Source organism: Chroicocephalus ridibundus, chromosome 6 (assembly GCF_963924245.1).
Source record: "Chroicocephalus ridibundus chromosome 6, bChrRid1.1, whole genome shotgun sequence".
Classification (NCBI taxonomy): domain Eukaryota; kingdom Metazoa; phylum Chordata; class Aves; order Charadriiformes; family Laridae; genus Chroicocephalus; species Chroicocephalus ridibundus.
The window spans coordinates 4,077,195-4,103,246 of record NC_086289.1 but is presented as its reverse complement, the minus strand read 5'-3'; the positions used below and the strand labels follow the sequence as shown (position 1 = coordinate 4,103,246).

General features: G+C 46.1%; 2 protein-coding genes across 5 annotated transcripts in view; one reads left to right on the top strand and one right to left on the bottom strand.

The window, feature by feature from the left end:
- Positions 1-12,931, top strand: part of ZRANB1 (zinc finger RANBP2-type containing 1) — a 45,417-nt gene extending 32,486 nt beyond the window's left edge. For both annotated transcript variants that reach the window (XM_063340262.1, XM_063340260.1), the window contains exons 8-11: positions 2,058-2,178; positions 3,057-3,186; positions 8,469-8,698; positions 9,673-12,931. In XM_063340262.1, the coding sequence (XP_063196332.1) occupies positions 2,058-2,178; positions 3,057-3,186; positions 8,469-8,698; positions 9,673-9,891 (700 nt within the window). In that variant the 3' untranslated portion in view covers positions 9,892-12,931. The remainder of the gene's footprint in view (positions 1-2,057; positions 2,179-3,056; positions 3,187-8,468; positions 8,699-9,672) is intronic.
- Positions 12,932-14,178: 1,247 nt separating this feature from the next.
- CTBP2 (C-terminal binding protein 2) overlaps positions 14,179-26,052 on the bottom strand; it is a 147,451-nt gene continuing 135,577 nt past the window's right edge. For 2 of the 3 annotated variants that reach the window (XM_063340258.1, XM_063340259.1), the window contains exons 5-10: positions 23,977-24,183; positions 22,046-22,260; positions 21,448-21,578; positions 20,485-20,612; positions 19,619-19,736; positions 14,181-16,374 (exon numbers count right to left, since the gene is read on the bottom strand). In XM_063340258.1, coding sequence (XP_063196328.1) covers positions 16,194-16,374; positions 19,619-19,736; positions 20,485-20,612; positions 21,448-21,578; positions 22,046-22,260; positions 23,977-24,183 — 980 coding nt within the window. In that variant the 3' untranslated portion in view covers positions 14,181-16,193. Of the gene's footprint in view, positions 16,375-19,618; positions 19,737-20,484; positions 20,613-21,447; positions 21,579-22,045; positions 22,261-23,976; positions 24,184-26,052 lie in introns of all 3 variants that reach the window. The other variant, XM_063340257.1, reaches the window with a different exon arrangement.

Genomic DNA, 26,052 nt, shown 5'->3' with positions numbered 1-26,052 from the left:
CGTAGCAGATAGGAAGTGATGTTGTTGTCACTGGCTTTAATGATAGCTGCTGAAGGAACAGGCTCTTCAGTGCAATCACTAGTCTCAACAACAGTACACCTAAATTTTTATCTAGTGGAATTGTTCTTCAGAGCCTTCACAAAGATACTTAAAACTCGGTATTTTTATAGTCAGACACAGAACATTCATGTAACTCATTTGGCCTCAGTTTGTTATGTTTGTTTAGATGCTGAACAAAAAAGAATCTATTTACAGTCTAGTGTCTGGTACTCAGAAAAAGCTCAATAGAGAAGTTCCCAGAGGCTCTGGCCCGTGGAGTCTTTTCCACTCACCTTTTAAATGACTATACTTTTTTAGTTTACTCAAAAGTGTGTTCTGATCTGTCCTTTTTTGTATTCCACCATTAGCTCTTGGTGGAGAATGGGCATATGCCATAAGTTGGCTTTCAGATTATGATTTTTTCTTTAATGGATGCATTCAGTCCTCTTGTATTAAACTGAAAAGTTTATTTTAAGTGAGATCAACATCTTAAGCCTTGACTTCTGTCTACAAGGCTATCGAAAAAGCCCCCTGTGAACATCTACAGATAACTATGTCTGTAGCTGATGAACTCAAGGAAGAAACTTCTTTAGGAAAACACTTTCCCCCGTCAGAGCTTTTGTGGGGAAGTTTGTTGGGGTTGTTTTGTGTTTTTTTTCCTTTTTTTTTTTTCTGTTAAGCAGATTCTGATTAAACTACTTTCAGGAGACCTAGCAATTAATTCATTTAGCACGAGGTGTTCGGTTGGAGATTTCTGGGGGGCAAACAGGCAAAATATCTTTCAGCTGCAAAATGGAAGCAGTTGATGTATTTGGATAGAAACTGGAACACAGATCCAGAAGATTCCCTGTAGTTATATTGCTATGAGTAAGTGTGTAGACCTATCAAAATGTCTTACTAATAGGTCTTTTAATCCATGCAAAGATTTTAGCTGTAGTTGGGAAAACCAGCCTGGTTGGTGATGGCTGTTACATACGCCAAGACTTTAGGATGATTACATCTTTACTGAAAATATAAGGAAAGGTTTCTCCCCCCCACACACGCTCACTGTTAATTTTCTCAGATTGTAATTAAATGAGTTCATTTCAATGGCTTTTTTAATAAGCTGAACTTCAGAATGGTTTCTTTGTATTCACAGTAAAGGCCATTGTTTAAAAGTTGGCTTAGCATCCTTCGCTAAACCCGTGTTCCTAATGTGAAGTTGTGGCCTTTCCGTAGTGCAGTGATTGGACTGAGTTTAAAATTTTAAAAAGCCAGCATCTGCTCTTTAATGTGTAGGTCATTTTTCATTGTAATTGATTAAGAAAGAGAAAATATTAGGACTAAACTAGTGTACAAGAATGCTAATTTTTAAATAAAACAGAAAAATAGAAATCCTGTGGCTTTAAAACTTTGATCGTAAATCGGATTAATCCCACTTTCTAGATTTTATTTTTATCCATGCTGTTTTATAACTACTCCATATAATGTGAAATTACCGTACTCTTTGCTACAAAAACTGGTATAAAATAGAATCTGCCTCTTAACCATGGTTTATTTGAAGTTGGTACGCAAGTACTTCATAGTTAATGGGCTCGTGGTATGGTCAACAATAGAGAATACCTGTATTGTTTGTGTGAGAAGAATGAGCAGCTCCTTTTATGTGAAATGGAATGTCTTGGTTTTGTTCCCTGTACATCAACACTTAAATATGCCTAAATAAGACTTCAAAAAACCTATTACAAAGAAGTATTGAACTATCCAGGAGGCTGCCAGAACTTGCATCTATTACAGTGTATTTGCTGTAGGCATTGCGATCCCAAGTTATCTCTTAAATGAAGATGATCAAATGGAGTCTCCTGAAGATTTTAAAAAAATAATTTAAAATAAAATCCAGTTTTCCTGACGTATGCTCTCTTTCTTCCCGCTTCTGTACGGAATTGGGACAAAGAATTACAAGGGTTGGATATTGCTATCAGGTATATGGTGGTTGAGTAAATGTTTTTGTCTTTACCACTCTTCTTTCCCTAATATTTTAGGTTCTATACGCGCTGGAAAGAGTGGGAATCGTGGTATTCCCAAAGCTTTGGTTTACATTTCTCATTGCGAGAGGAGCAATGGCAGGAAGACTGGGCATTCATACTCTCGCTTGCGAGCCAGGTAAGAAAGCTTCTTTATAGATGGCTGTTAGAAAGGATATTTTGATCTTCCTGAAAAGAATTTTCAAAGACTCAGTGTATTACTCAGGAGTAAGAATTTTCATGTATAAAAGAAAAAACTCCTCTTAAGCCAGCAGTCTTAAAAGTATTACTCGGTAGACTCTTCCTGCCAGGATGGTAAAGTTCATTTTAAAATTCTCATTTTTGAGCTTACTATTAAGCAGTAGAGTGCAAAAAAGTCTGTTTCTTTTGGTGTCAGAGTGAAGTCTGTAGAATAAACTAATACAGAATCCTCTATACAATGTCCTGCTTCCTAGCTCCTGTAACACTTACCTCTTAGGACATAGCTACAAATCTGGAAGCTTACACTACTTAAACTTTAACAAGCTGATATTTTATAACTCCCCTCCAAAATGAGATTTACATTCTTATAAGTTTCCAACTGTTGGAATAGTTTTAGCTGCTCCTTTAAAGTATAAACATGATTTTGGTGCTGTTTTCTCATGTGTTTTTTTTTTTTTTCAATGTGCTCTTTTGCTATCATCAAAAGGTATTTACCTTAACCTTTCCTCAGATGAGTGAATTATTTTTAGACTAAACATTATATAGAGTTTCACTTCTAATTGGGGGATGAGATATGTTAGTTTGAGTCTGCGCAATAGGACAAAGAATTATCACTGACAGAGATTAAGTTCTTGTGCAAGCTGAAATGTTTTTGCTTATTTCCAACTGATAGGTAGTAGTCTTTCATTTTTCCTGTCAAAGCTAGATTACTCTTAAAAGCATTTTCTGTCTCAATTTGTAGACTTTTTTTCAAATTTCAAAGTAGAGAATGGTAAGTTCTGTTTCAAGTGATGTCTGTCTTTGTGTTTGCTTTAGCCTGGAGCGAGTTTGGAGCAGACACACATATTTGTACTTGCACATATTCTTAGAAGACCAATTATAGTTTATGGAGTAAAATATTATAAGAGTTTCCGAGGAGAAACATTAGGATATACCCGCTTTCAAGGTAAGCCTTTAGTTTTTCAAACTTAAATTTAAAAATGGTTTGGCTATAAATCATAAACTTAAAGGAAGTCGAAAGAAGAGTGACATTAAGCTACTAGTTGGAAGAAGATGGAATTATGGTGTAGGTAAATTTTCATTAGCTATTAAGACTAAAACAATCCCCTCAAAACTGGCAGTTTCTCATGGTATGGTGGGCATGCTGCCTGTAGTAAAAATGCGTTTAGATCTCTACTCAACATGCCCTTAGTCTGTAATTTATATAAAATATTCTGGTTATGAGAACTTACCGAAAGTTGTGTGGTTTGTACTGCTGTAAGACACAGGAGGCTTAATAAATGGAATTTGGAATTCTGTAACACTCTAAGTGTTCATTTTAGCAACTAAACTGTATTTAGCGTTTCCTGGAGGAGGCTCTCCAGTGTGCTTCATAAAGCTGGGGGCGAGGCAGGCAGAAGGTGTTTGCGTTGGCAGTTTCTCACCCGTGCCGCTGGTACCTGCTGGTGCTGTGAGGACGAAGGGGCACTGCCCTGTCACTCCCCAGTGAAAAGGAAGGAATTCTGCTCATAAATGCTCTACCAACAGTTGTTATGTGAGGTATAAGATTAGGTAACTTAGTTACACTTGCAAAATATTGGTTGACTGGTAATGTAAATATCACTATCTGCAAAAGTGAATTCCGTGATGGAGTTGAAAGGAAGTTTTTAAAATCTGTGTTTCAGTAATTCACACTTTACAGCGTGTGATGTAAATACTGACCTATTTCTCAAGTAGTACTATAATTTTGCACAGCTTGACCAGGTTCTCTCTGACTTTCTCTTCCTTGTCTTCTGGGCAAGCAGCTTAGCTGTCCTTAAGATAAATATAAAGACGTTTAGCTGACTGAGTCCAGTTTTGCTTAGACATAGATTTGTAGATTTCTAAAGATGCATATTCTGTTTTGCAAGCCAAATACGAGTTTAGGTGACTTTCCTCTGTATTAGATACTAACACTTTAATGTTTGCCTGTCTCCAGGAAAAAAAACATAAGGAGCACCTGTACATGCTCAGCAGTGAAAACAGATGTGGAGAGAACTGATCAGTTGCTGCACTGTTACAGGGTGGGAGGGCGTTTCTTCAGCCCATGGGCCATCTTCCTGGCCTCAAGTCTATCAGCTTGACGACTGTCCTACAGTTGTTTTCACCAGTTCATCACTATTTATTTGTAGCTTAGTTGAGGACTTCCTGAAACATCTCTTTTTGTGATATTAAAAAAAGTATGCCAACTGTGGAAGTTGTCAAACCCATAATGTAGAATCACAGTGTGTTGGGTTGGAAGGGACCTCTAAAGGCCATCTAGTCCAACCCCCTGCAGTGAGCAGGGACATCTTCAACTCGATCAGGTTGCTCAGAGCCTCATCCAGCCTGGCCTTGAATGTCTCCAGGGATGGGGCCTCCACCACCTCTCTGGGCAACCTGGGCCAGTGTCTCACCACCCTCAGTGTAAAGAACTTCCTAATGTCTAATCTAAACCTGCCCTGCTCTAGTTTAAACCATTGCCCCTTGTCCTATCGCTACATGCCCTTGCAAACAGCCCCTCCCCAGCTTTCCTGGAGCCCCTTTAGGGACTGGAAGAGGCTGGAAGGTCTCCCCGGAGCCTTCTCTTCTCCGGGCTGAACTCCCACAACTCTCCCAGCCTGTCCTCACAGCAGAGGGGCTCCAGCCCTCTCAGCATCTCCGTGGCCTCCTCTGGACCCGCTCCAACAGGTCCATGTCTTTCTTGTGCTGAGGGCTCCAGAGCTGGATGCAAACTCTATGTACAGAACAACTCCAAGCTGTGGAGTTAATGTCAAATGTATGGCCTACTCTAACTATTTAGAGTCTTCAGAAAATCTGAGAAACTGTTTGGCTTGCAAGTTCTGGGCAATGACAAAACTTCTTTATGTGAGGAAGTGAAATGTTTTTTTTGGAGAGTGTAAAATTTGATACTCTTTTGTAGTTATATGTTATCTTTTATTTGAGATGATAAAAGGATAGACTGGGAAAGAACAGTTATTCCTGTGATACAGATCTGACACTTGAGGTCTGTGTTGCTTTTAACTGAAAGGCTGAGTGGTTTGCAAAATGTTTTTATTTTATAGATTGGGCATTGAGGCAGACAAGCATTACATGGCTTAAATATGCTGAAATTGTTTTCTTGCTCTGTGAAACAGAAGGTAACCCAGTCTCTGGGACAACCTTTTGCTAGACACACGTTTCCAGGAATTTAGTCAGCCAAATATTTATGACTTGTGATTTGCTTGCCACAAGCCGCATCCATCCATCCGTAGATCACACAGCCCCACAAACAGGTGAACTTAGGAGTCCTGTGTCAAATGACGTGGCGTTACTTCCATCCCTGTCCAACCACATTTTTGTGGTTAATGTGTGCTAATCAAATGCTCGCAGCACAGCTGAAACAAACAGCCCTCGGTCTCGGAGTGGTTCGGGCTGCCAAGCCGAGTCTGTAAATGGTACGGGAATTGCACTTCTGGGCTTGTGTGTGAGCTCTGCGTGGCACGTGCCCCTTCCGTGAAGCTTTGAGGAGCGCTTGGGCCTCTCTGACTTGCGATGTTTAATGTGACATCCCCCCCAAAAAAGAAAGAGGAAACAAAGATTGTGGTTTATAATAGAGATGAGGAAACGAACTATTTTTTTTTTAAACATTTATTTAACATCATGGGTTCAGTTCAGAGCACTTCGGAAGGCACTGTAAGCCCCCTGTCCGCCCCCAAAACCTTCTCCCTGATCAGAATGTTTTTCTCTAGGGATTCCTTGTTCCAGCTTGGTTTCCTTGCTGTAACTGTTGTGAATCCCATAACTGACAGCCTCCTTGTTTCCTAGATTGCAATCGACTGTTAATGCTTCTTTAAATATTAAGGCTTTGACAGTGAAAGGTCTGTTTACTCAGCCTTAAGTTTGCTCTTGGTCTAGCTGCATGTGTTTAGTGGCGCGAATATACAGCTTTTAAAATGAAACAGGAAAAAGGTGACTGAGTGAAATCATCATCAGATCAGGCTGGAGGCACTCAATCCGTTGTGGCTGGCTTCCAGGATAGGTGTTAGCCCGTACTCTTTACTTTCTGTGGCTTGTGTGCATGTCATCAGTATTGTCACACTACCTTTTTATATCCGACTGACTTTTATACATCTTCAGGGCACTAGATATTCTCCATCGTAACGCCTGAAATTTCATTCTTGAGCAGCTCATCACGTAACATCACGGAGAAATGGAAAGTGTAGCACAGCCGTCTGACTCGGGGAAGTTATTGGTGTGGCATTTTTACTACGATAAAACAATAGTGAAAAAAAATTTCCAAAAAGTTGCTGAATTTCAATGTATCGATTATGGTGAGGGAAAGAGATTAGTTCCAGTCCCAAACAGGTCGCATAGCTATGCCCGACGCAGGAGTTTGGTGTCCTTAGGTGAGATGTGAGATGTTCATAGAGATGAGACCCTTTGCTCATGGGTGATTTCTGGAGCCCCGACAACACCAAGTAGTACTTGGGGCAAAATTTACCAGTCTGGGACAGCAGGGCATTACCTCTCTGTATTAATTGGCAATAAATGAAATTAAACTTCCCCAAATTGAATCTGTTTTGGCCATGATGGTGACAGGTGAGTGATCTCCCTCTCCTTATCTCAACCCACAAGTTTTTCATTTGTGCTTTTTTGCCTGTCTTGAGTTGAGGAGCTGGTGCAGTTCATGGATGGAAGGAGACACTTTTGGATGTATTTCTGTGATCGTAACTTGTGGAAGAAACAGGGGAAGCGGACACCCTGTGGGTGCTGATGCTTTCAGTTCTGAAAGGCCTCAGTGACCTAACCAACGTGTGAATAGATAGCACCATCCTTTTTAAATGAAGCACACAATATTAATAAATTAACTTCCAACCCTCAATGCTTGATTGTTTTGCTGATGCTTCGGACTAAAGACAGTAAAAAAAAGTTTATGAAGTTATTTCTCTGCGTGTGCATGGAGAATGAATTTCCAGGAATTGAGGGACTGTCTTCATTACATTTGACTGTTAGTATGTTGTTGTCTGTGTAACTTTGAATTTTGACCAGATGTTTGGTCCTTTCCTGTAAAGGCTTGAAATTTTTTGGTTACCGCTTATCCCTTGTTCTGCATCTTTTGTGTTTAGCCCTGAATTGCAGTGAGACTTCATGGTAAGGGGGATGGGAGCGCTAAGAAGGTATTGAATGGCTTTGTCCTTAGATCTAGATGCTGTAAAAACTTGCGTGAATCTTAACCTAAAAGAAAGGGAAAGGCGTTTAGCTGTGTATCTGCGTGTTGCCCTCCCATCTCCATGGATGTTGGAGGAGTGAAGTGCCTTGTTTTGCTGGCAGCAGCTGTACCCGAGAGGTTGCTATGCTACATGTGCACTTCAGGGTCTGCCTGGCTATTTTTAAGCTGTCACAAGGTAAGGCGTGCTTTTGCTGAAGTTGCCTTGCAGCAATACACACGGAGAATTATTTGTGTTCCTAGAAGAAAGGAGGTTTATTTTGAGACTTTGTGCACTTCAAGCGAGCTACTGTCTTTATTGCTAAAGATGCTGGGCAGAAAAAGTGCTGTTTCTTTCAGTATCTGTGACAGCAGTAATTTGTTGTATCTGAGCAAAATAGCATCAGCTTTATGGTGGTGGCTTTTTGGAGACTAGACATGCATAATTGATGTGGGCTAATTGAATGTCTTGATACAGTGTTTATGAGAAGTCCCATTGTCTCTGGGATGGGGTACATACTTAGGTGCTGAATAATATTTAGTGCAGTAACTTCTTATTATTATTATAAGTTTTGTAAGCAGATGGTGGAATTTTTTGTTCTGGTAAAAATAGACATTTGACTGTAGCTTTTATTTGTGATGCAGAATCTGTTTTTTTTTTTAATTTATAATGTTTTTATTTTTAAGAAGAGTTACTAATCTCAAAAGACTGGCTTTCTAATCTTGTTTTTTTGTTCATCGCTATACTATAGACCATAATTTTTAGGGGAGTGATAACGTGGTACTGGTTGTAATTGTAACGGCTTTTACGTCTAAACCTGTACAGTTGCAGAGATATTTGACTAATCTCATGTTAACCTAATAATGATTAGCTGTACTGAAAAGTGTGACCAATATTGGTGTAGGCCAAACCAAATGTGTTTTAAATGCTTGTAGGTGTGCTGCTGTTACTGCATTTTGCCAAAAGCAAAAGGTTTGCATCAAAACTCTCTGCTGTTAACACTGTAGTTCTGAGTCTCACCCTTCGTTTCAATTTGTCGTAGGTGTGTATTTGCCTTTGTTATGGGAACAGAGTTTTTGTTGGAAAAGTCCTATTGCTCTGGGCTACACGAGGGGCCATTTCTCTGCTCTGGTTGCCATGGAGAACGATGGTTATGGCAATCGAGGTGCTGGTGCTAACCTGAACACTGACGATGACGTTACTGTTACCTTTCTACCCTTGGTGGATAGCGAGAGGAAATTATTGCACATTCACTTCCTTTCTGCTCAAGAGGTAAGAAATGGCTGCGTCGCCTTTGTCCCAGCCGCCTCTAAGCTGCGGCCTTGGCAATTTCTGTAGCCCCATAGGTGTTTGCGGTTCAAAGAATTGCAGGGAGTACACTGTGCCGTTCCCTTCCCCATCATTTGAGGTGATTCTGAAAGGTATTTTCCCACAAATTTGACGCATATTGATAGCTCTGTAAACTGAACGTAACTTCACTGTGCGTGTGAATTCAAGTGTAGCTTGAAAAGGACCCAAAAATAAGGATTGACACTAATGCAAGACTGAAATATACCCTTTTTTTAAAAAAAAAAAAAAAAAAAAAGGATGCAGCACAAATATTGGCCAGTAGTTACAGCGTGCTCTACCTCTGTAACAAAACTCATTTCTTCATTAAATAACTGTGATAAAGACAGGGAACCGCTTCAGCAAAGTGTGTACATTGGGGAAAGGAGGGGAGGAAAACCTGAAAAAATTGCAAAAGGTGGGTGTCCTGTAGATATAAGAGAAAAAGTATGGGCTTTAAGTCTAGAGAGGGATATTTTTTCAGCAAACCACAACATTTGTTATGTCTTACAAGGGGACATGTTTCATGCGAAGAACTGCTAGACTCCTAAAAACTGCTTTGTAAAGCCAGAGAGCTCTTTTAGGACTTTTAGGACTATTTACGCCTACCATAAATAGTTGCTCCCAAATAACTGAAATACAGAAAGGCTATATTGGAAATGGACATCTGAAAAATGTAGAAGGGGAGAATAGCTGGGGAATATTTGCAGAGCTTTCGAATTTTGGTTGAAAACGCAGTGTGCATCAGTTTGGCTTTCGGAGACTCCCAGCTGTGGTGAAGTAGCCCGCGAACTGTCGGCTTTGGAAAGGAACTGCGCCGTTCCCCTGGCCTGGCTATTCCTGAATGTCATGGGTGGCTGGCTTTAACTTGCAGGTGATGTTTCAAGCTTCCTTCTCAACGTGTTTTCTCTCCCCCAAAGATAGGTAACGAGGAGCAGCAGGAAAAGCTGCTTCGGGAATGGCTGGACTGCTGTGTGACGGAAGGAGGGGTTCTCGTTGCGATGCAGAAAAGCTCTCGTAGGCGCAATCATCCGCTGGTCACCCAGATGGTAGAGAAGTGGCTCGATCGCTACCGACAGATCCGCCCTTGTACATCCCTTTCCGATGGTGAGGAAGACGAGGATGATGATGATGAGTGACGATAACGAATTTAAAAAGAAAATGACCAGCGCAGAGTATCTGACCCGGAGTTAGCGTTGTGCTCTCGCAGTTCGTTGTGGAACGACCCGATTCTAGGGGAAACATGCTGTAAAGGATTTTTCTAACCAGCATGGAGACGGTCTAGAACCTCATCTGCCGCGTGAAGAGAGCGAAATGGGCTGGACTACAGTTTGTATAAAAACAAAGAAAAAGAAACAAAGAACCGCTAATTTTATTATCAAGACAGAAAAAAAACCACCGTTTTTCTTTCTGATTGTAAATCTGTCTATAAATGTACCGCATGTGGTTGTGTAAGAGGTTGTGTAATAGGAAAAGTATACCAGCATCTTAATTATTGCGAAGAAATTTTTCAAATAAGGGCACTTACGAAAGCACATGTTAGATGGGTATCTCTTCCCTCCGAGATTCTTTTACAGTCGAACTTGGTATTCTACATCACCTTTTAGATACTCTGACACATTTCTGTGAAAGGCCCTTTTATGTGAAATATCACTAGTGCCCACGTCAGGTTGTGAGGTTTTTTTTTGTTTGCACAAAATATCCACAGCAAGTCATAAGCAAACCCACGTTCATTATTTTACTAATACTTTAGTTACTGCTGTGCCCATGTAATAAAATCTAAACTCTACGGAGCAAACTGGAAGAGAAGCTAAATTTTTCATTGAGTGAAATGATTTGTTTTCTGAAAAAGTTTTTGGGTTTTTCTTTTTTTTTTTTCCTTCTAATAGTTAATAGATTCCTTTCAGTATATGTAAGAATATTTATTCAGAGAAGTGACCTAAAATATAGGGATTTTATTCCAGTGAGCATACACTAAACAAAATTGTGTGAAATTTGAGAACTCAAGACACGACTGAGAATTTCATATTGTCAGAACTCCGTCTTGCTATGATACAAACTATATATAATTTTATCATTTATTTCATCAACTTAAACATTGCTGCAAATGAAAAAACACCTTTTTTAAAGGATTACTCCTCAGTCCTTAAATCTAGTGAGAATACACATGGCAGTTCTAATTAAAAAGAAGAATCTATGCTAAAGTTGTTTTTAAAAGCACTGTGTTATATATTTCTCAGTATGTAAACCTGGGAATTTCTTGCATGTTGATTGATGTGGCCATACTTAAACTTATGTAAGTTCCTAAGATTGTAAGTTCAGAGTATATTCTCCAGTAGAAATTTTACTATATTTGATAACTTTAGCCATGTAACCTGTAATGGATAAAGTTTATCTAAAAATCTCACTTAAACACTAAAGGTTAATGCCAGTTTTTACATATACAGTGCAATTCAGGTTGTCTTGAAAAGCACTTTTCATGGTGTGGTGGTTGAATAAGGAATTTTGCAGTAGATGAAATTGTTTTAATTAGAATTTGGAAAGAAGCCCCATAGCACATATTTTTATGTAGTTCAGAGCTATGGAAACCCTGAGGAACTTGCTGCTTTTTCTTCCAAATGCTGCTTAGATGGTGTTGAAATGTGCACAACTCCTACATAAACGTGGTGACGACACCAGAAGTATAGAAATAATGAAGTACTGTATTAACTTAGCGATCTTCCCATCACGGATTCCATTGAGGTTTATTATGAAATGTCTTCACCTTTTTTTGGCCGTTAGATCTCCTCCGATTGGTGCATGCGCAAATTTTCAGGTGAAAGAATGCATGCTTGTCTGCAATGTACGTGAGTTACCTGAACTACGTAGGCAAACTGCAGATACTAAAGAGGCTCTTCACAAGCATATGGTCCTGTTTCAAGTTTGCTTTCTAAATTTGTTTTTTTTGTGGGTTGGTTTTTTTTTTTTTGGTCCTTTTTCTTACCTTGTGAAATCCGTTTAGATCTTGTCTAGCTGAGGACTTAAAGCTCTTCTGTCCAGGGAACTGAATGCAGAGTAAGCTGGGATGCAAATTTCCGTGATCTGAGCTGGCTTGGTGGCCATGGTTGACCTGTCATGGTGTAACCCCGTGCATTTCTGGAGGTCCTTCTTGTTCAGGACTAAGTGCCAGCACTAGAAGATCTCCTCCAGTGACAGGATCACTGGAAATTCCAATCCCAGCTTACCGAGGACTAGCTTCCCTGTGCAGAGCACCATCGGAATGGACACAAGGATAAGCTCCTACCTTCAGTAGGCTACTTCAAGGGGTGTGCAAAACGCTGTGCAGAATTTTAACATCCCCCCGTTTGATTTCTGCAGTACTGTTCCGTTTAAGGAAGCAAAGCTTCCTTCTAACCTGGGGATAACATCCAATGTGAAAGTCTACCTTGAGCCAAATTTGACGAGCGCGTCTTTCCTGATCTCCTGTTGCTGTGGACGGATGATCCCTGTCCCCAGCTGACACTTCACCAGTGGAAGCTCACCCTGCGGCCAGTTCCGCTCTTTTTCAAAAGCATGCCCCGTGCTCTCCGGGAGCTCTGGTATGAGAGAAGTCCCGGTACTTCACAGCTCTTGGCCTTCTCGATCATTATTGTTTTGTTCTGCTGTGCTGTAAAATGGTATGGTCAGGTTAAGACGCTTCCCGGGTCATTTCGGAACTGGTGAAGTCTTTTTTGAAAATCCAAGTAATCCAAACCTCATGTACCTGAAGATTAAAGAGATGCAAACCCCTGCTTCGTGCTAGCACAGTGGTCGGTGTGTGTTCATGGGTACTCTCCTTCAATTCCATACTTGAAAGTTTACGAATACTGAGATTCATTTGCAAATGCTACCTTGCAGCTTGTCGGCAAGTTCTGCTCTTTTAGCCAAGTGTGTGTGTGTGTGTACACACATATATATATATATATATATATATATATATATATATTTATATTTATATATATATATATGAAATTGGGTTTCTCAATGTTATTTTCCTCATGTTATTGCTCGCAGTAGCACACACCTTCCTAGCACAGAACTTGGCTTTTCATGGCTACCTCCTTTACATCTGGTTGTTTTTTCTGGTTTTATTTATGAATTCCTCAGTGAAAATCCCTGTATTTCTTTTGTTTTTAATATATTAAAAACTTAGTCATTCTGGATTCTTCCAAAGTTCTGCTGCATGGCTTATGGCAAATATTACTAGATTGTGTTTATTCCATTAACAAAATCGGTTTGCGTGCATTTAGAGACCCTTATTTAATTGCTGCTTTTCTGGTTTTCCCTTTTTGTTCAGTAACTTCCCTTAACCCCCTTTTTTTTTTTTTTTTTTGGGGTTTGTTTTTTTTTTTTAGTGTTGATGTCACCTTCAAGCTCTTTGTTTTAGGCTCCTCTGACACCCGTCACCACCGGAGCTCCTCCGTGCCTGCTGGCCTTGAGTGTGACACCAGTGTACGGCTCTGTCAGCAAAGCAACGGCACAAAGCTTCAGCAGCAACTCTTCATCCCCTGTTTCTTTGCCCCATGATTTTCCATTTGAGTTTTGTTGTGTGCCACTTCCCAGTGCGCCAGCGGATCTTAATTGTGATGATGCTCTTCCCTTTCCATTTCCATGGCTCTTCTCTTTGCGCGTTGTGCTGGTGTTTGCACTGCAGCCACTCGAGACCCCCCTGCGGAGGGGAACTCCTAAAGCTGCCCTTTGGTTTGGAACCCTTGGGGTTTCTTAATTTCTGCTCCTGTTGAGCTTGCAGCACTTCAGCAGGTGCTGCCTGGCTGTTTGCATCCGTCCTTGGCTCCGGTTGAGAGGGAGGTTGGGTGTCGGATGGAAGACCCCGTGTTTGCCGTCCCCTGTGGGCTCTCAGCGAAGGCTCTCGCTGTCCTGTGCCCAGGCCACTGCTGGCAGTGGATGCAGGAGGAGCCACCGGCACGTGCCACACCACGTCCTGTGACACAGGGACGTACTTGCACCCCTCTGGGATGCACCTGCTTGCTTAAAACCACACCAAACTACCAGGGCTGGTTTATTTTTCAAACAACTTGTCGTGGTTTGTCAAACCAGGACACAACTCTCTCAACATCAGTTAAATATTTTTCCTCTTCCTTTTTACTGTCGCTTCAGTACTTCCCAAACACCTTCTCTCTAACTAACCAGTGTCATCCTCCTGGTTTCTCGTGGCGTTGATGGATAATCGCTGGCGTGCCCTTATCACTGGCAGTAGTCACTCCTCTCTGCAAGGTGACCTCTTTTGTAACGTGTCTGAAGCTGGTAACTAGTGTTCAGTTTAATTTAAAACAAACAAAATACAGAGTTTTGTAACTGAGACACTTTTTGGTTTCAACCTTTTTTAGTCCCTTTCCAGACAAGTTCTTTGCCCGCCGTGTGTGCTCCCACTCTGCGCCATGGAAAAGACGGGCTGGAAACAAAAGAAGAGGCCTTTTGGCCAGCGAGGCACCTCCCAGGCGTGTTTCCAGCTTTCTTCCCTAGCGCTTTCTTAATGCTTCCTTTCTTGAGTAGGTACAAAAAAAATGTTTGAGGTGTAGCTGCCTCCAGCTTGATGGAAACCATAGTGATCTCTTTCTACCTAGGCTGCGTACAGCGGCCCCACTTGGTTTTAAATAGTCACGAGTTCTAAGTTTACAGCTTCTGCGTGGCACCCCCCAAAGTCTGGACAGGAAACGAAATTCAGCCTTTCCCCAGCGCTGCCACTGGAAAACTGACCTGTACCCAGCAAGCTGGGCCCGAGCTTCTCCTGCGTTTCTCGGCGCCTGTTGCAGGAAGCCAAGGGCCGCTCCTTGGCCGATGGCATCCCGGCTCTCTAAGCGTCATCCTTCTGCTGACGGTGACACGAGTGGGTCCCGGCTGCTGCTCAAGTGCCCGAGGTCCCAAAGTCAGACTCGAGGAAAAACTTACCCACTCTCCGCTGTGAAATCGGCTTGGGTTTCGGAGGAGGCAGAGGGTGCTGGGAGCTGCATCCGCTGTGTCTCCCACCGCAAGCCTCAGTCAGACTGCAGCGACAGCGCGTACCTTCCAGAAATTATAGAAATTTTATCACTTTTTATTGAAAACTGCACTGAACGCTAAATGTCCACCTTTACAATAAACAAATACAATAACGGTAACACACTAAAACAAAACATACTTCCGATAGCCATTGGTTTTTTTTTTTTTTTCCATTTGGGACAGCTTAAGATTTTTTTTTTTTGTCACAGAAACAGGAATGTACCCATACAAAGGCTCAAAATAGGCCATCTTCTCAAAAACAAAAAGGCGATGATTCACAAAAGACTATGAATATAACATGTAACTAGTTGATACAAATCTAATAGGATTTGTTAAAATCAGTCACATCTAATAACACATTTTGAAGTGTTCTTGTATAAAATATCACGTGAAGAAAAGAAGACTTTTATCAATGTCTAAAAAAGTGGGTTTTGTTCATAGACAGTCTGACAAGTTACCATAAAAAGTGTTTCCTGAGACATAAGGAAATGCAACATTATTCTTGAACCCTTTCCAGCTCAAGACTTTTTTTCCACTTGATAAAATAGCTGCAGATTTAAAACTGAGAAAATATATTTGAGTACAAATAGTGTGTGAGAAACTTAATACTTTCTTCTTTTTTTTTTTTTTTTTTTTTTTTTTTTTCCTTTTTCCTTTTTTTATTATTTTCTTGCATCATTGCCGGGCAGAGGTGAATGCACAGCTACTTTATTCAGTGTGTTGGGCAGAGAAGAGACCGGCGGTTGGTTTTCTCCTTAGCCGGGGAGGGCGGTGGCCGGGGCCGGGAGCCCTTTCTCCCCTCCCCATCCCACGGCTCCCGGCTGGAATGGTTTGAACTTAAACCTGGCAGGAGAATGTCCGGTACACGGCACTGGCCCTGTGAGACTGCAAAAAGGATGATGATTATTAATTTTTTTTTCTTCCATTTCTAAGCCAGTGCTGATGCCTCCCCTTAGAAGAGGGAACCAGATACAAGAGTAAGGAAAGGGCTGAAGCCACATAATGGTTTCCTCTTACATTTCTGTGTTAACTCTTTAAGAATTGCTTTATGCAATGGTTTGAAAAACAGGTGTGGAAGCCCTGTCCTTCCCAAGGAATTGGGGGGGGGGGGGAATCTATTTTTATTCATGTGATTGATGCACAGATGAAGGAAACTTAACACACACTAACAGAAGTTGATCATTAATGCGTCACATCCCTAGTTTTCAGCGCTTCAGTAAGCAGGTGACTTCTGCAGGGCTTCTCCCCCGTCTTGACTGCTATCGCTTTGTCGTTAACACTGGAACACCAATGATGCGTCTGTCCAAAAGCAACATTACAAATTTCGTATCAAATTCTCTTTTTTTAGTTCATGTATAACTTCTTTTCCAATGTCTCTTGGTCCCAAGTTTATTGAATGATTTATTTTTTTTTAAATTATCTGCTATTGCTCGTTGGGATGTTCCCTGTTGTCCCCGTGTTTTGTGGGCTGGTTGGGAGATGGAGCTTGGGAAGGATGTGCCACCGTGGGAAGATTGTGAGTGACAGGGATGCCTCCGGGAATGATGCCCTCCATAGCTGCCGGTATTCCTCCCGGTGCCACGCTGACCATCCCGGGCGGATACCTGGGCGAGGGGACAGAGAGAAGCAGGTTTGTCACTGACAACGCGAGAGAGATTCCAACCGCAGAGATTCCACTTCTCTGCTAGAGCCGAGTGTGGTTTTGCTTTTAGGGATAGCTCAGCGTTAAACCAATGCTGCTGGGGGTCCAAACTCCTATTTTTCACTTACTGTGCCTGACCCCCCAGCCCTTCCTTCCCTGCCGGCCGCTGCTTCAGCTTCCCGTTTGCGGAGCATGCCAACAGTGGCGAGACCCGCTGGCGCTGTCTCCTGGCGAGGTTAACCTGCACCTTCACAACTACTGGAACTCGACTGGGGTAGGCTTGATGCGCCAGCTCGGAGCAGAGCTTCGCCAGCAAAGGCATCGCAGCAACTGTGCAAGCAAAAACTGCCACTCGCCTTGTGTTTGAACCCCTGAACAGGTTGTGACTAACAAAGAATATCTGAGTGCTGGCGCTGCTTGACGAGCCGGTACAGTTTATGCTTTGAAAGGAGAGGGAACGGGTTTTATTGCTACGGAGTCCTTTCTCACACAGGTGAAAACCCCAGGCACTCCAGTGATGGAGATGAGGACGATGATGCTAGAGTCAATACTTTCTATTAATTCCCAAGGTATTTTATATGAAGTCAGATTGTTCTAAACCTTTATTGCATTGTCTGCCTGAACTTGACACTTTTAATACTAAAAGTATATACTAGAGATGTGATACCTTGACCCATAGTAAGAATTTCCTGATGCTGAACTGCATGAGGAGCCAAATACTTTTGCCAATCAGCTGAGGAAGAAGAAAACAGGTATAAATGACCTCCAGCCAGGCACCAGGACTCTTTTTGCCAGGAGAATGTCGCTTCTCTGTTCTGCAGGCTGTTTGCAGGCCCTGGAGGGTACTGACCCTGAGCCTGCGGTGGGGAAAACAGCATATTCCTCTATCTCGGAGGCAGCGTTTCCTAGGTTTGAATTAACTGAAACCTTTATGCCTGAAACCGAAGTTTCTTCTCAGCAACACCGAACCCCTCGGCTTTTTTTAAAGCTGCTTGAACAGAAGTCACTGGCTTCGAGAGTGCTTTTCTAAAGCTGTGCTGGATGCCAGTACGTTGAGGCAGACTCCTAGCATCCCGTTAATAGACGGGCACAAATTCATTTCTTTTAAAATAAACCAAATGCCCTTGACAAAATAGAGCCCACCAGAGCAGAAGCTAGGACAAGGGAAAGGCAGAATCATAGAGTGTGTTGGGTTGGAAGGGACCTCTAAAGGCCATCTAGTCCAACCCCCTGCAGTCAGCAGGGACATCTTCAACTCGATCAGGTTGCTCAGAGCCTCATCCAGCCTGGCCTGGAATGTCTCCAGGGATGGGGCCTCCACCACCTCTCTGGGCAAAGTACAGAGGAGCGTGTAATCCTCTCCCGGAGCAAGTTTTGGGGGGTTTTACGCAGCACGTTCCCTGGACGCCAGCAGTATTGGAGCCGATGTGCTGAACAGCCGCTACCGATCCATGCTCTCAGGCCCCCATCCGCTCCCATTCTGCGCCCGTTTGTGCCTTCTTTTCTCTAAGCCCTACTGCAGCGTTGGATGAGCACAGAAGGGTGCTGGCTGTCGTCCCCGTGCCTGTGACACTGCTTTGCCTCCATGACACTGGTGTCTCTCTGCTCTTCTATTTCTTTCCCTGTCCTTTTTTATTGTCAGGCTTTTTTTTTCGTAGCTCTTCCCTCGAAGCTCTAGACAGGCCTTTGCCGGGGAATTCTCTATCAACCATAACCTGGTGAGGTGGACAGGTTGGACACAGGTCTCGGGTAAGTGTCCTCCACTACGATACTGGGACTGCGCCTTGTTCTGTAGCTTCTGGCAGATTGTTGAACCATAAGAAAACCTTTCTCTTTTGAAAAATGGGGTAAGGAATCCTCTTGAATGCCCTCTGACATGCCGAGCGCTAGCGTGCTGAATTTAATCATCCCTGCGTGTGAATATGTTTGAACACCTACACCCGGTGTCTAAGTTTTCCCCCTACTGAAGGGCAGCTGCATCCTCCTCGTGCAACCAGGGAGCACAGCTGAAAAATGGGGCTGGATCTATTCCATCTTCCTTTCAAAGAGCAGGGCGAGTTACACCTATTACAAGAAATGACACTGGGTTTGAGAAAGGAGAAGAAATTATCATTTCTTGAGCCATCTGCAGGATAGACGTGACATGGGGGCAGCGAGGCCAAACCCCTCTGGAGGTCTGTTGGGCACACGGGGACTGAGGGACCCGACCACAGCCACCTCCCTGCTGCTGCCGTCGCCCTAGGGGAAGGCGGAGGGGGAAGGGAGGCTTTACCTGCCCATGACGGTGGTGACCTGACCCCAGATTACGGGGGCAGCGGAACTGTGGCTCCTGAGGAGATTAGCAAGGATGAAACACCCTGCGGAGGTCAAGCTGGGAAGCCAGGGCTTGTCCCCAGGGTCATGGCATCGCTCATGCGCTTCAGGGCAGTCAGGAGCAGGACCAAGGGGGATGCTGTCACCAGGTTTGGATGTTTCGGTTTATGTGTTCTGCCAGTCAAAGCGAGCAATCGCTGCCCGTGACCTGCAGGCACTTGCGGGTGTGCAGGGCCGTGGCACATCCTCAGGGCCTTGTCCTCTCAAGGGCTCGGCTGCCGGATCCGCTCCTGCCCCAAAACACAACCGGATGTGCCCTGCAGGTTTATCTGGTATCCCAGAGTCTTTTCGGGAACGGTGATACGCTGAGTCCTCGTGCCTAATGTCTCCTATCAGCGCGCTCTGAGCTGTCCCAGGTGGAGCAATAAATAACCCTAATCTCAGGGATTTAGGTGGAAATCAGGGCACCTGACTGCAAGGCCTATATTTAGCATTTTCACCCTGGCTCATTAACCCACAAGCAGCCAGCGCGCGGACAGAAGTGCAGAGCAAACCTGCAATTGCTTCTTTGGTTTAGAAGTTACGTCCTGCTTGTTTATGGCCCCGGGGGTCCTGGCACCTGGAGAGAAGCCACACCAGTGACTGCTGGCCCACCAGAATGAAGGCTTTCTAAATGGGAGGCTTTATGAGCCCGTGGTTAGATCAAGCAGCGTTAGTAATCCCAGCAGCGCGACTACTGGTCCCCAAGGAGGGGCACTTTGCGGTCACCGCCTGGGCCATGTAGAAGTTGTTGCTGGGTTTCCACGCTCACTTCACAGCTGGGATCCAGCCCCTGCCTCTGCAGGAGAACCCGCTTCCGCGGCGGGCTGGGGTGATCCTCTTCTCCGGCTTACCTGTACGTGGCACCATTGAGCTCTGGATGAATTGCTTGCTGATCTATTACTGACCACGGAGCCGTTGTGACAAAGAATTCCTTATTCACGCAGTTTCGTAGGCTTTCTGGGATGCGCCCTGGAGTTGGTGATAGAGGTAAGTATGCGTCAGGCGAGTCCTAGCTTTATCACCCTCTAATAAACTACAATTTTTCCATTTCACTGTATTTGTTAGTGTAAAGGATGGGGGCAGGGGGAAAATCCCGTATCCCTTGTTTCAGGAGAAAGTTTTGGCTGTCCCAAGGTACAGGGTTGGAGCCCAGCTTCCTGCTTTCAGGAAAGCTGTTCCCTCGAGCCCACTGCTTTCAAAGCAGGGCCTGGCCAGACGTGAAGCTATGCCTTCCATGTTAACGAGGGGGGCAATTTTTAGGCCAAGAGAACCACCCAGTTGCTGGAGCATGACGACCACCACCTTGCAGCCAGCTCAGTTACAGCAAGAGCTGGACACAGGTGGCTTCTCTGCTTTGGGATTTGGTTTTGGCGTGCAGTCGGCTGTGGTCTGCACCATTTTTTGGGTTAGCACCATTAAAAGGGGCAGCAATTGCTATTTCACTGTCCTTTTCTTCCCAGTCACGGACACTAGCCTTTGCCACGCTGCACAAGTGCCCCATTGATTTAAAAAAACCCACCCAAACCCCACAAAAAAACCCCAACCCTCCCAACTACAAACGTGCCCAAATGAGAAAAAAGTCAAGTTTGGTTTTCTCAGCCCCCTTCCCCGGCTCCTGCTGGGACACGGGCAGGGTGAGGCCCCGTCTCTGCCCCTCCTGGCTCACGTTCCAGGCGCACAGATGAGCTGACCCCGGCTTCACCGCGGGGCCGGGTACCTGTGATCGCACGCCGTATTTCAGTAGCAGCAGCTTCTCTCATCTCTAGTGACGCCTGCTCGCTGTACCAAGCGGTGTGCGGGGTACAGATTAAATTAGGAGCATCTTTCAACGGGCCTTGCGCGAAACTGGGAGCAGGGAGGAAAAAAGATGACAGATTAATCAATGTTTAAAATGAGAATTAAATATGTTATGAACGGCAGAAGGCTTGCGGCCTGCCCTCTGTGTGTGCAAGCCTCGGGTCCCAGCCCCTCGCCTGTGGCACCTGGGCTGGAAGGAGCCCAACAGCCTCCTGCCAGCCTGGAATGGCCACGGAACCACTGGGGAGGCATCAGAGCTCCGGTGCAGGCCACAAAGTGAAAATGCACCAAAAAAGAACCAATAGGGCTGAAAAAACAACTTACTGGGGGCTTGTCTGTAATGTATCTACAGGAATAAACACCTGGGGGTGTCTCTGCAGCAGCGTGGGGACGCGGGGACAGGCTGCGGGTCACCCAGCACGAGGTGGGAGAGGGTGGACGTGGGGGCTCCCCCTTTGTAGGAGCACACTTGTTGTTTTTTTCTAAATTGTTTCTGAAAACACAAGCAACCTACTAGCACCGCCCCAGTCTGTGGTGCGAGGAGCTACACTCCCACTTACCACCGACCCCCTCCCAGCTACGCAGCAGCAGCCTGCGGGCAAACGTGCCCAACACAACACAGTCAATTTCATCTCATGGACTAGTAAGCGATTTTTTTTTTCTTTTATGAAATGCAAGCCAATTGCTTGTTCTAAGCTCCCAGTGTCCCTTTGAACACCTGTAACCCCAGTGCCAGCCCACAGACGATGGATGCTGCAAGGTGCCGGGCCTTTTCTCGAACGCGCAGGACTGTCCCCTGGTGCTGGCACTGTGTGACAAGGCATGTGGGTGTTGTGTACCCCCTGGCTGTGGATGGCAACCCAAGAAAAAGCCAGAGCTTTACCTAAACGGTTCAGACTCGTGCACGTCAAGCGCAGCCCCTCGTATCCGTCCCTCCTTCAGGGCTTGAGTTAAGGCCTTCTCGTCCACCAGCCCCCCGCGCGCCGTGTTCACCAGGAACGCTCCCTGCCTCATCTGCCCGGGGAGAGAGAGATGAGAGTGAGCTCGGTGCGGTGACCCGGTCCTACCCCTGCCCGGAGGCAGCAGCGGGTGTCCTGGGGGCCTCCAGCCAGGACTGCACCCTGCTTTTCATGATGAGCGGCTGGGCTCCTGCCCCAGAGCACTCCCCATCCCGCTGCACGGGGGTTTTCTATGGAAAGCCCAGCTCTGGCTGGTATTGGCAAACAAAACCCGCTCCCGCCATCACTCCACACCACAGGCGCAGGGGTGGCTCGCCTGGTAGCACGCTACCCCCCAGTGAACACCACGGGGAGACAGATGGGCTGATGGGTGCAACCAGCTATTCCAGAGGTAGCCCGTCGGCACTAAGGCGCTGGCTCGCTGTGGCCATGACCGCAGAGGGACCCACGGCCAGCACCCATGCGTGGGATTTGCCCACTGAAGAGCAGAACGCTCTTCGTTGTGTGCATAAGGCAAATTACCTGCTTAATCGTGAAGTCATTGATAAGGTGATGGTTATGTTCGTTAAGGTTACAGTGCAACGAGACACAGTCACTCTGATAGAGCAGGTCCTGGAGCGTGTAGACCCGCTGGACTCCCAGGGACCTCTCGATCCCGTCCTGAAGGTACGGGTCATAAAATATCACGTTGAAGCCAAACGCCTTGGCTCGGACTGCGACCGCCTGCGCAGTGCGACCTGTGTGTGAAGGAAAAAGGGGTTAACTGATTCCCATCACCCTGACTCCATGCAGCCACGCTGCCCCATAGCCTGGCCCCACAGCGTGACCCAGGGACTGCTGGGGGGAGTCCCCTGGACTTCCTGGGCTCCCAGCACAGCCCCTGAGGGGACACTGGCCAGAGGGCAAACCCAGGCCACCTTGCACGGGAAGGACAGTGCTTGGCTCAGGCAAATGTGAGACGTTTTCTAAAATTTTAGAGAAAACCAAACAAAATGAAGAGGCCATTACGAATCTGCCAGCTCGGGGCCATGCGAACACATGGCACCGTCCGTGGCCGTGCAGGTCTGGCAGGGAAGGCCCACCATGTGGCTCAGCCCCATCGACATCAGCTCTGGACGTCAGAGAGGAACAATCCTCTGCGGTGCTGTGTCTACCAAGAAATGCTGAAAAAGGAAAGAAAAAAGCACCACCTTTTTTAGGCAACTTGTTTGTGATAGGCTTTTCAGCGTCTCGCTGAACGTCTGGTTAATTGGGCATGATGAAGACAACTGTCGTGGCTTGGAAGCAAAAAGCTAGTATGGCCGCTGTGCTGGGGAGGGATGTCTGCGGAGCTGCTGGAGACCTCCCTGCCCATCCCCACCATGAGGGCTGCGCAGGCTCCGTGTGCCAAGCCTCAATTATTTATTTATCTGTTAATTTTTCCAGTTAGCAGCGGTGTGGCACCTCAGTTTGGCAGCGCAGTGCAACGTCCCCCCGTGCATGCACACGCCTGACGCCATCCTGGTGCCCTAGAGATGGCACGGTTGACCAGGGGACATCAGCTGGGTGCCTGCATGGATGTCCAGCTGCGAGCACACAGCCAGGGACGTGCTGCTGCCCTCACCCTGGCCCTGGGAGATGGACCTGGGCTAACTCGGGTCTCCTGCTGTAACCTCACCCCCCTTGCCTCAGTTTCCCCGTTTAAATACACTCATACACCAGCTTTTTGCGCTAATTAGCCCAGGGCTTTGCAGGACAAGCGGGGAGAATGGCTGCTGCACCAAAAGCGAGTGGAAATGCTGCTGCGGCATTTGTGTCGGGTTCCTGGCTGGTGCTCCCTCACCGGCAGCCACCCTCCAGCAGCCAGAACTGCTCCCTAAAGCGGCACCTTGCCGAATCTCCTCCGCTCAGGTTTCTGCCACTTTGCATGTGTCTGGACACCAAGTGCTGGATGGGTTTGTGCTGCCCAGATGCACCTCTTGAACCATCTTATGATGGCTGAACTTTGCTCCCAAGAAGGACAGGCAAGAGAGCCATTAGCGGAGGTGATGCTGCCTCCGATGCTGAAAGTCTCTATTGCCATGGGTGACCTGAAGACAAACTCCGTTTTACGCAGCCCGGCCACCACACAGGGCAGAAGGGCACAGAAAGAGCCGGGCTGGTGTAGCAGTGGCTCGGGGATGGGATATTTTCGGGAGAGGACGGCAGCACTTCCAGGTGTGGTCCCTCCTGGGGCACTGCCAGGTTTCAGCCGCACTCCTCCATGGACTCGGCCAAGGTTCAGAAAGTTTAACTCCTTCCCCAAAAAGTCAGCATAAGATGTTCTCCCTACTTCACACCAACCCACTGTGGTCGTTCTGGTTTTGAAAATGCTCATTTTAGGTCCTTCCTTGGGCACTGAAGTGGTGCTGAGTCTCCTCAAAGGAGCCCTGGGCCGGCAGCGCTCCCCACACTGTTGCCCCTCACCAACGTACCGAAGCCGATGAGGCCGAGCGTCTCCCCCCGGATGCGGGCGGCACCAGAGGCCACCTCCCGGATCTGCTCCACGCTCTGCACCCGCGTGCCTTCCCGCAGCGCCTGGTAGAGCCACGTGTTTCGTCGGTAGAGGTTGAGGACGTGGCAGACGGTGGAGTCGGCCGTCTCCTCCACGGCAGCCGAGGGGATGTTGCAGACGGCGATCCCTGCAGAGGCAACACCACAAAGCACAACGGTGGCTCAGCAAAGCAGAGGGGCTCCTGGCCCTTCGCCCTCACACCTCCCAACCAGCCCAGCATTTTTTTAAGCATTTGGAGTAGTGTTTTCCAAGGACGTGCATGGTTTAGGTACAGCAGCCTGAAATCTGCAAAAACCACCGTGACCGGTAATGCTTGGGGGGTTCCCCTCCACCCCAGCATCTCTCTGGAGTAAGGAGAAGTGCGGATTTCAAGTGCGATAGTTACACAAGAGTAACTCCAGCAGCAAAGGTTTGTTTTGCAATAGAAAGGCTTATTCTCCTTTAGTTCAATCTACCTTCAAAGCGACTTGAAGCGTGCTGGCAGAAGTCACTCCTTTTCCACAATGAGACTGTTCGACCATTAAATTATTTAGGGACCAACAATTTGGTGCGCTGGAGCAGGACGGTGCACCAGGGCGGTGTGGCGGGGCCAGCTTCTCCTTCCACCAAGTGCCGAAACGATCAACTCCAAACACCCCTTGGACCTCCACCTGCCACAAACACCCACCCACACTCCTGCAGGAGGAAGCCACCATCGCTCCTGCCACAAAATTTGGAGGTTTTCCCAAAATTTGGGAAGAGCAGGGGGCACGGCTGTGCTGGTGCGGCTCTTCTACCCTGGCCCCACCACTGCTGCACACCCCTGCCTGGCCCGGCACGGGGTCTCCATAACAGACCTTTTGTTCCTTTGCCACAAAAGGTTCATTTTAAACTGCCGTGTCCCCAGCTGGAGCTGCGAGTATTGAGTTCACGGAAAAAGCCTCCCCAGTCATTGCCCCATCCAGGCTCTGGCTCAGTAACTCAGTCAGGGTGTGCTCCATTTCACGGCTGTTCAGCAGAGCAGTTAAGCACATGCTTATATCCCACCGGGTTCAATGTGATTTAAACACACATTTAAAGATGGATGTGTATTTAAGTTCTTTACTGGACTGGGGCCTTTCAGTAGAAACCATGAAAAAGTAGGAGATAAAGAGAGAATAAGATATCCAGAAAATCCCCTTCCACCGTAAGGGGCATTGATTTTGTTCAAAATTGAAAATCTGTTTCCCATCCCCCTGTTCCCAGGAACCTGTTTTTCTGTTTTTAAAACTTTTTTTTCACCCTGTGGTTGTCTCGTAGGACATACAGAAGCCAGCAAAAAAGTGACTGACCCTGCAGGGAATAAAAACCCCCCACCGACCGACCCCTGAAAACACTGTCCACCTCCTCTCCCTTTCAGGTGACAGGGACATGGTGCTCTGTTCCCTGTGAGCTCCTAAAGCTGATGCTGTCTCATTTGACATTCCCCATCTCTTCCACAGAGGGAACTTTTGATTTACCTCAGGGATGCGAGCGCAGCCCAGAAACCACGCTGACCGCCACCCCAACGAAGGGGAAGGGACGGATTCCCAAGACGACCACACGTTTAAGTATCAGGCAACTGCTCCTGCCCATTTGTAGGCAGAGGCTGTGGCTGCCCATGGGCGAAGAGAAGAGACAAGGAGGAGGAGGAGGAGGAGGGTCCCCATCACTAACCCTGCTTGTCCCTTTTCTGATGGACCCCTTGCTTTTACGAGTTTCTTATGCTGTTATTTACTCTTGTGCCAGCAGGAGCTGCCAGCACCGGGGGTTGAGTACCCACGGCGGATGGTTCAGCACCAGCATCTTGTTGCGGGTGTGTCTTCTAGTGGGTCAAAACTGGTCCCACCAGCCCGGCCAGCAAGGTGCAGGCGGCTGCTGGTGTGTGGCCAGGCACCGTGTTCAGACACTGGCCGTTTATTGACTGCAGAGTTTAAAAACTACCTTATGGAAAGCAATACCAATTAAACTTTACGCTACATTTGTGGGTAGTCATTAC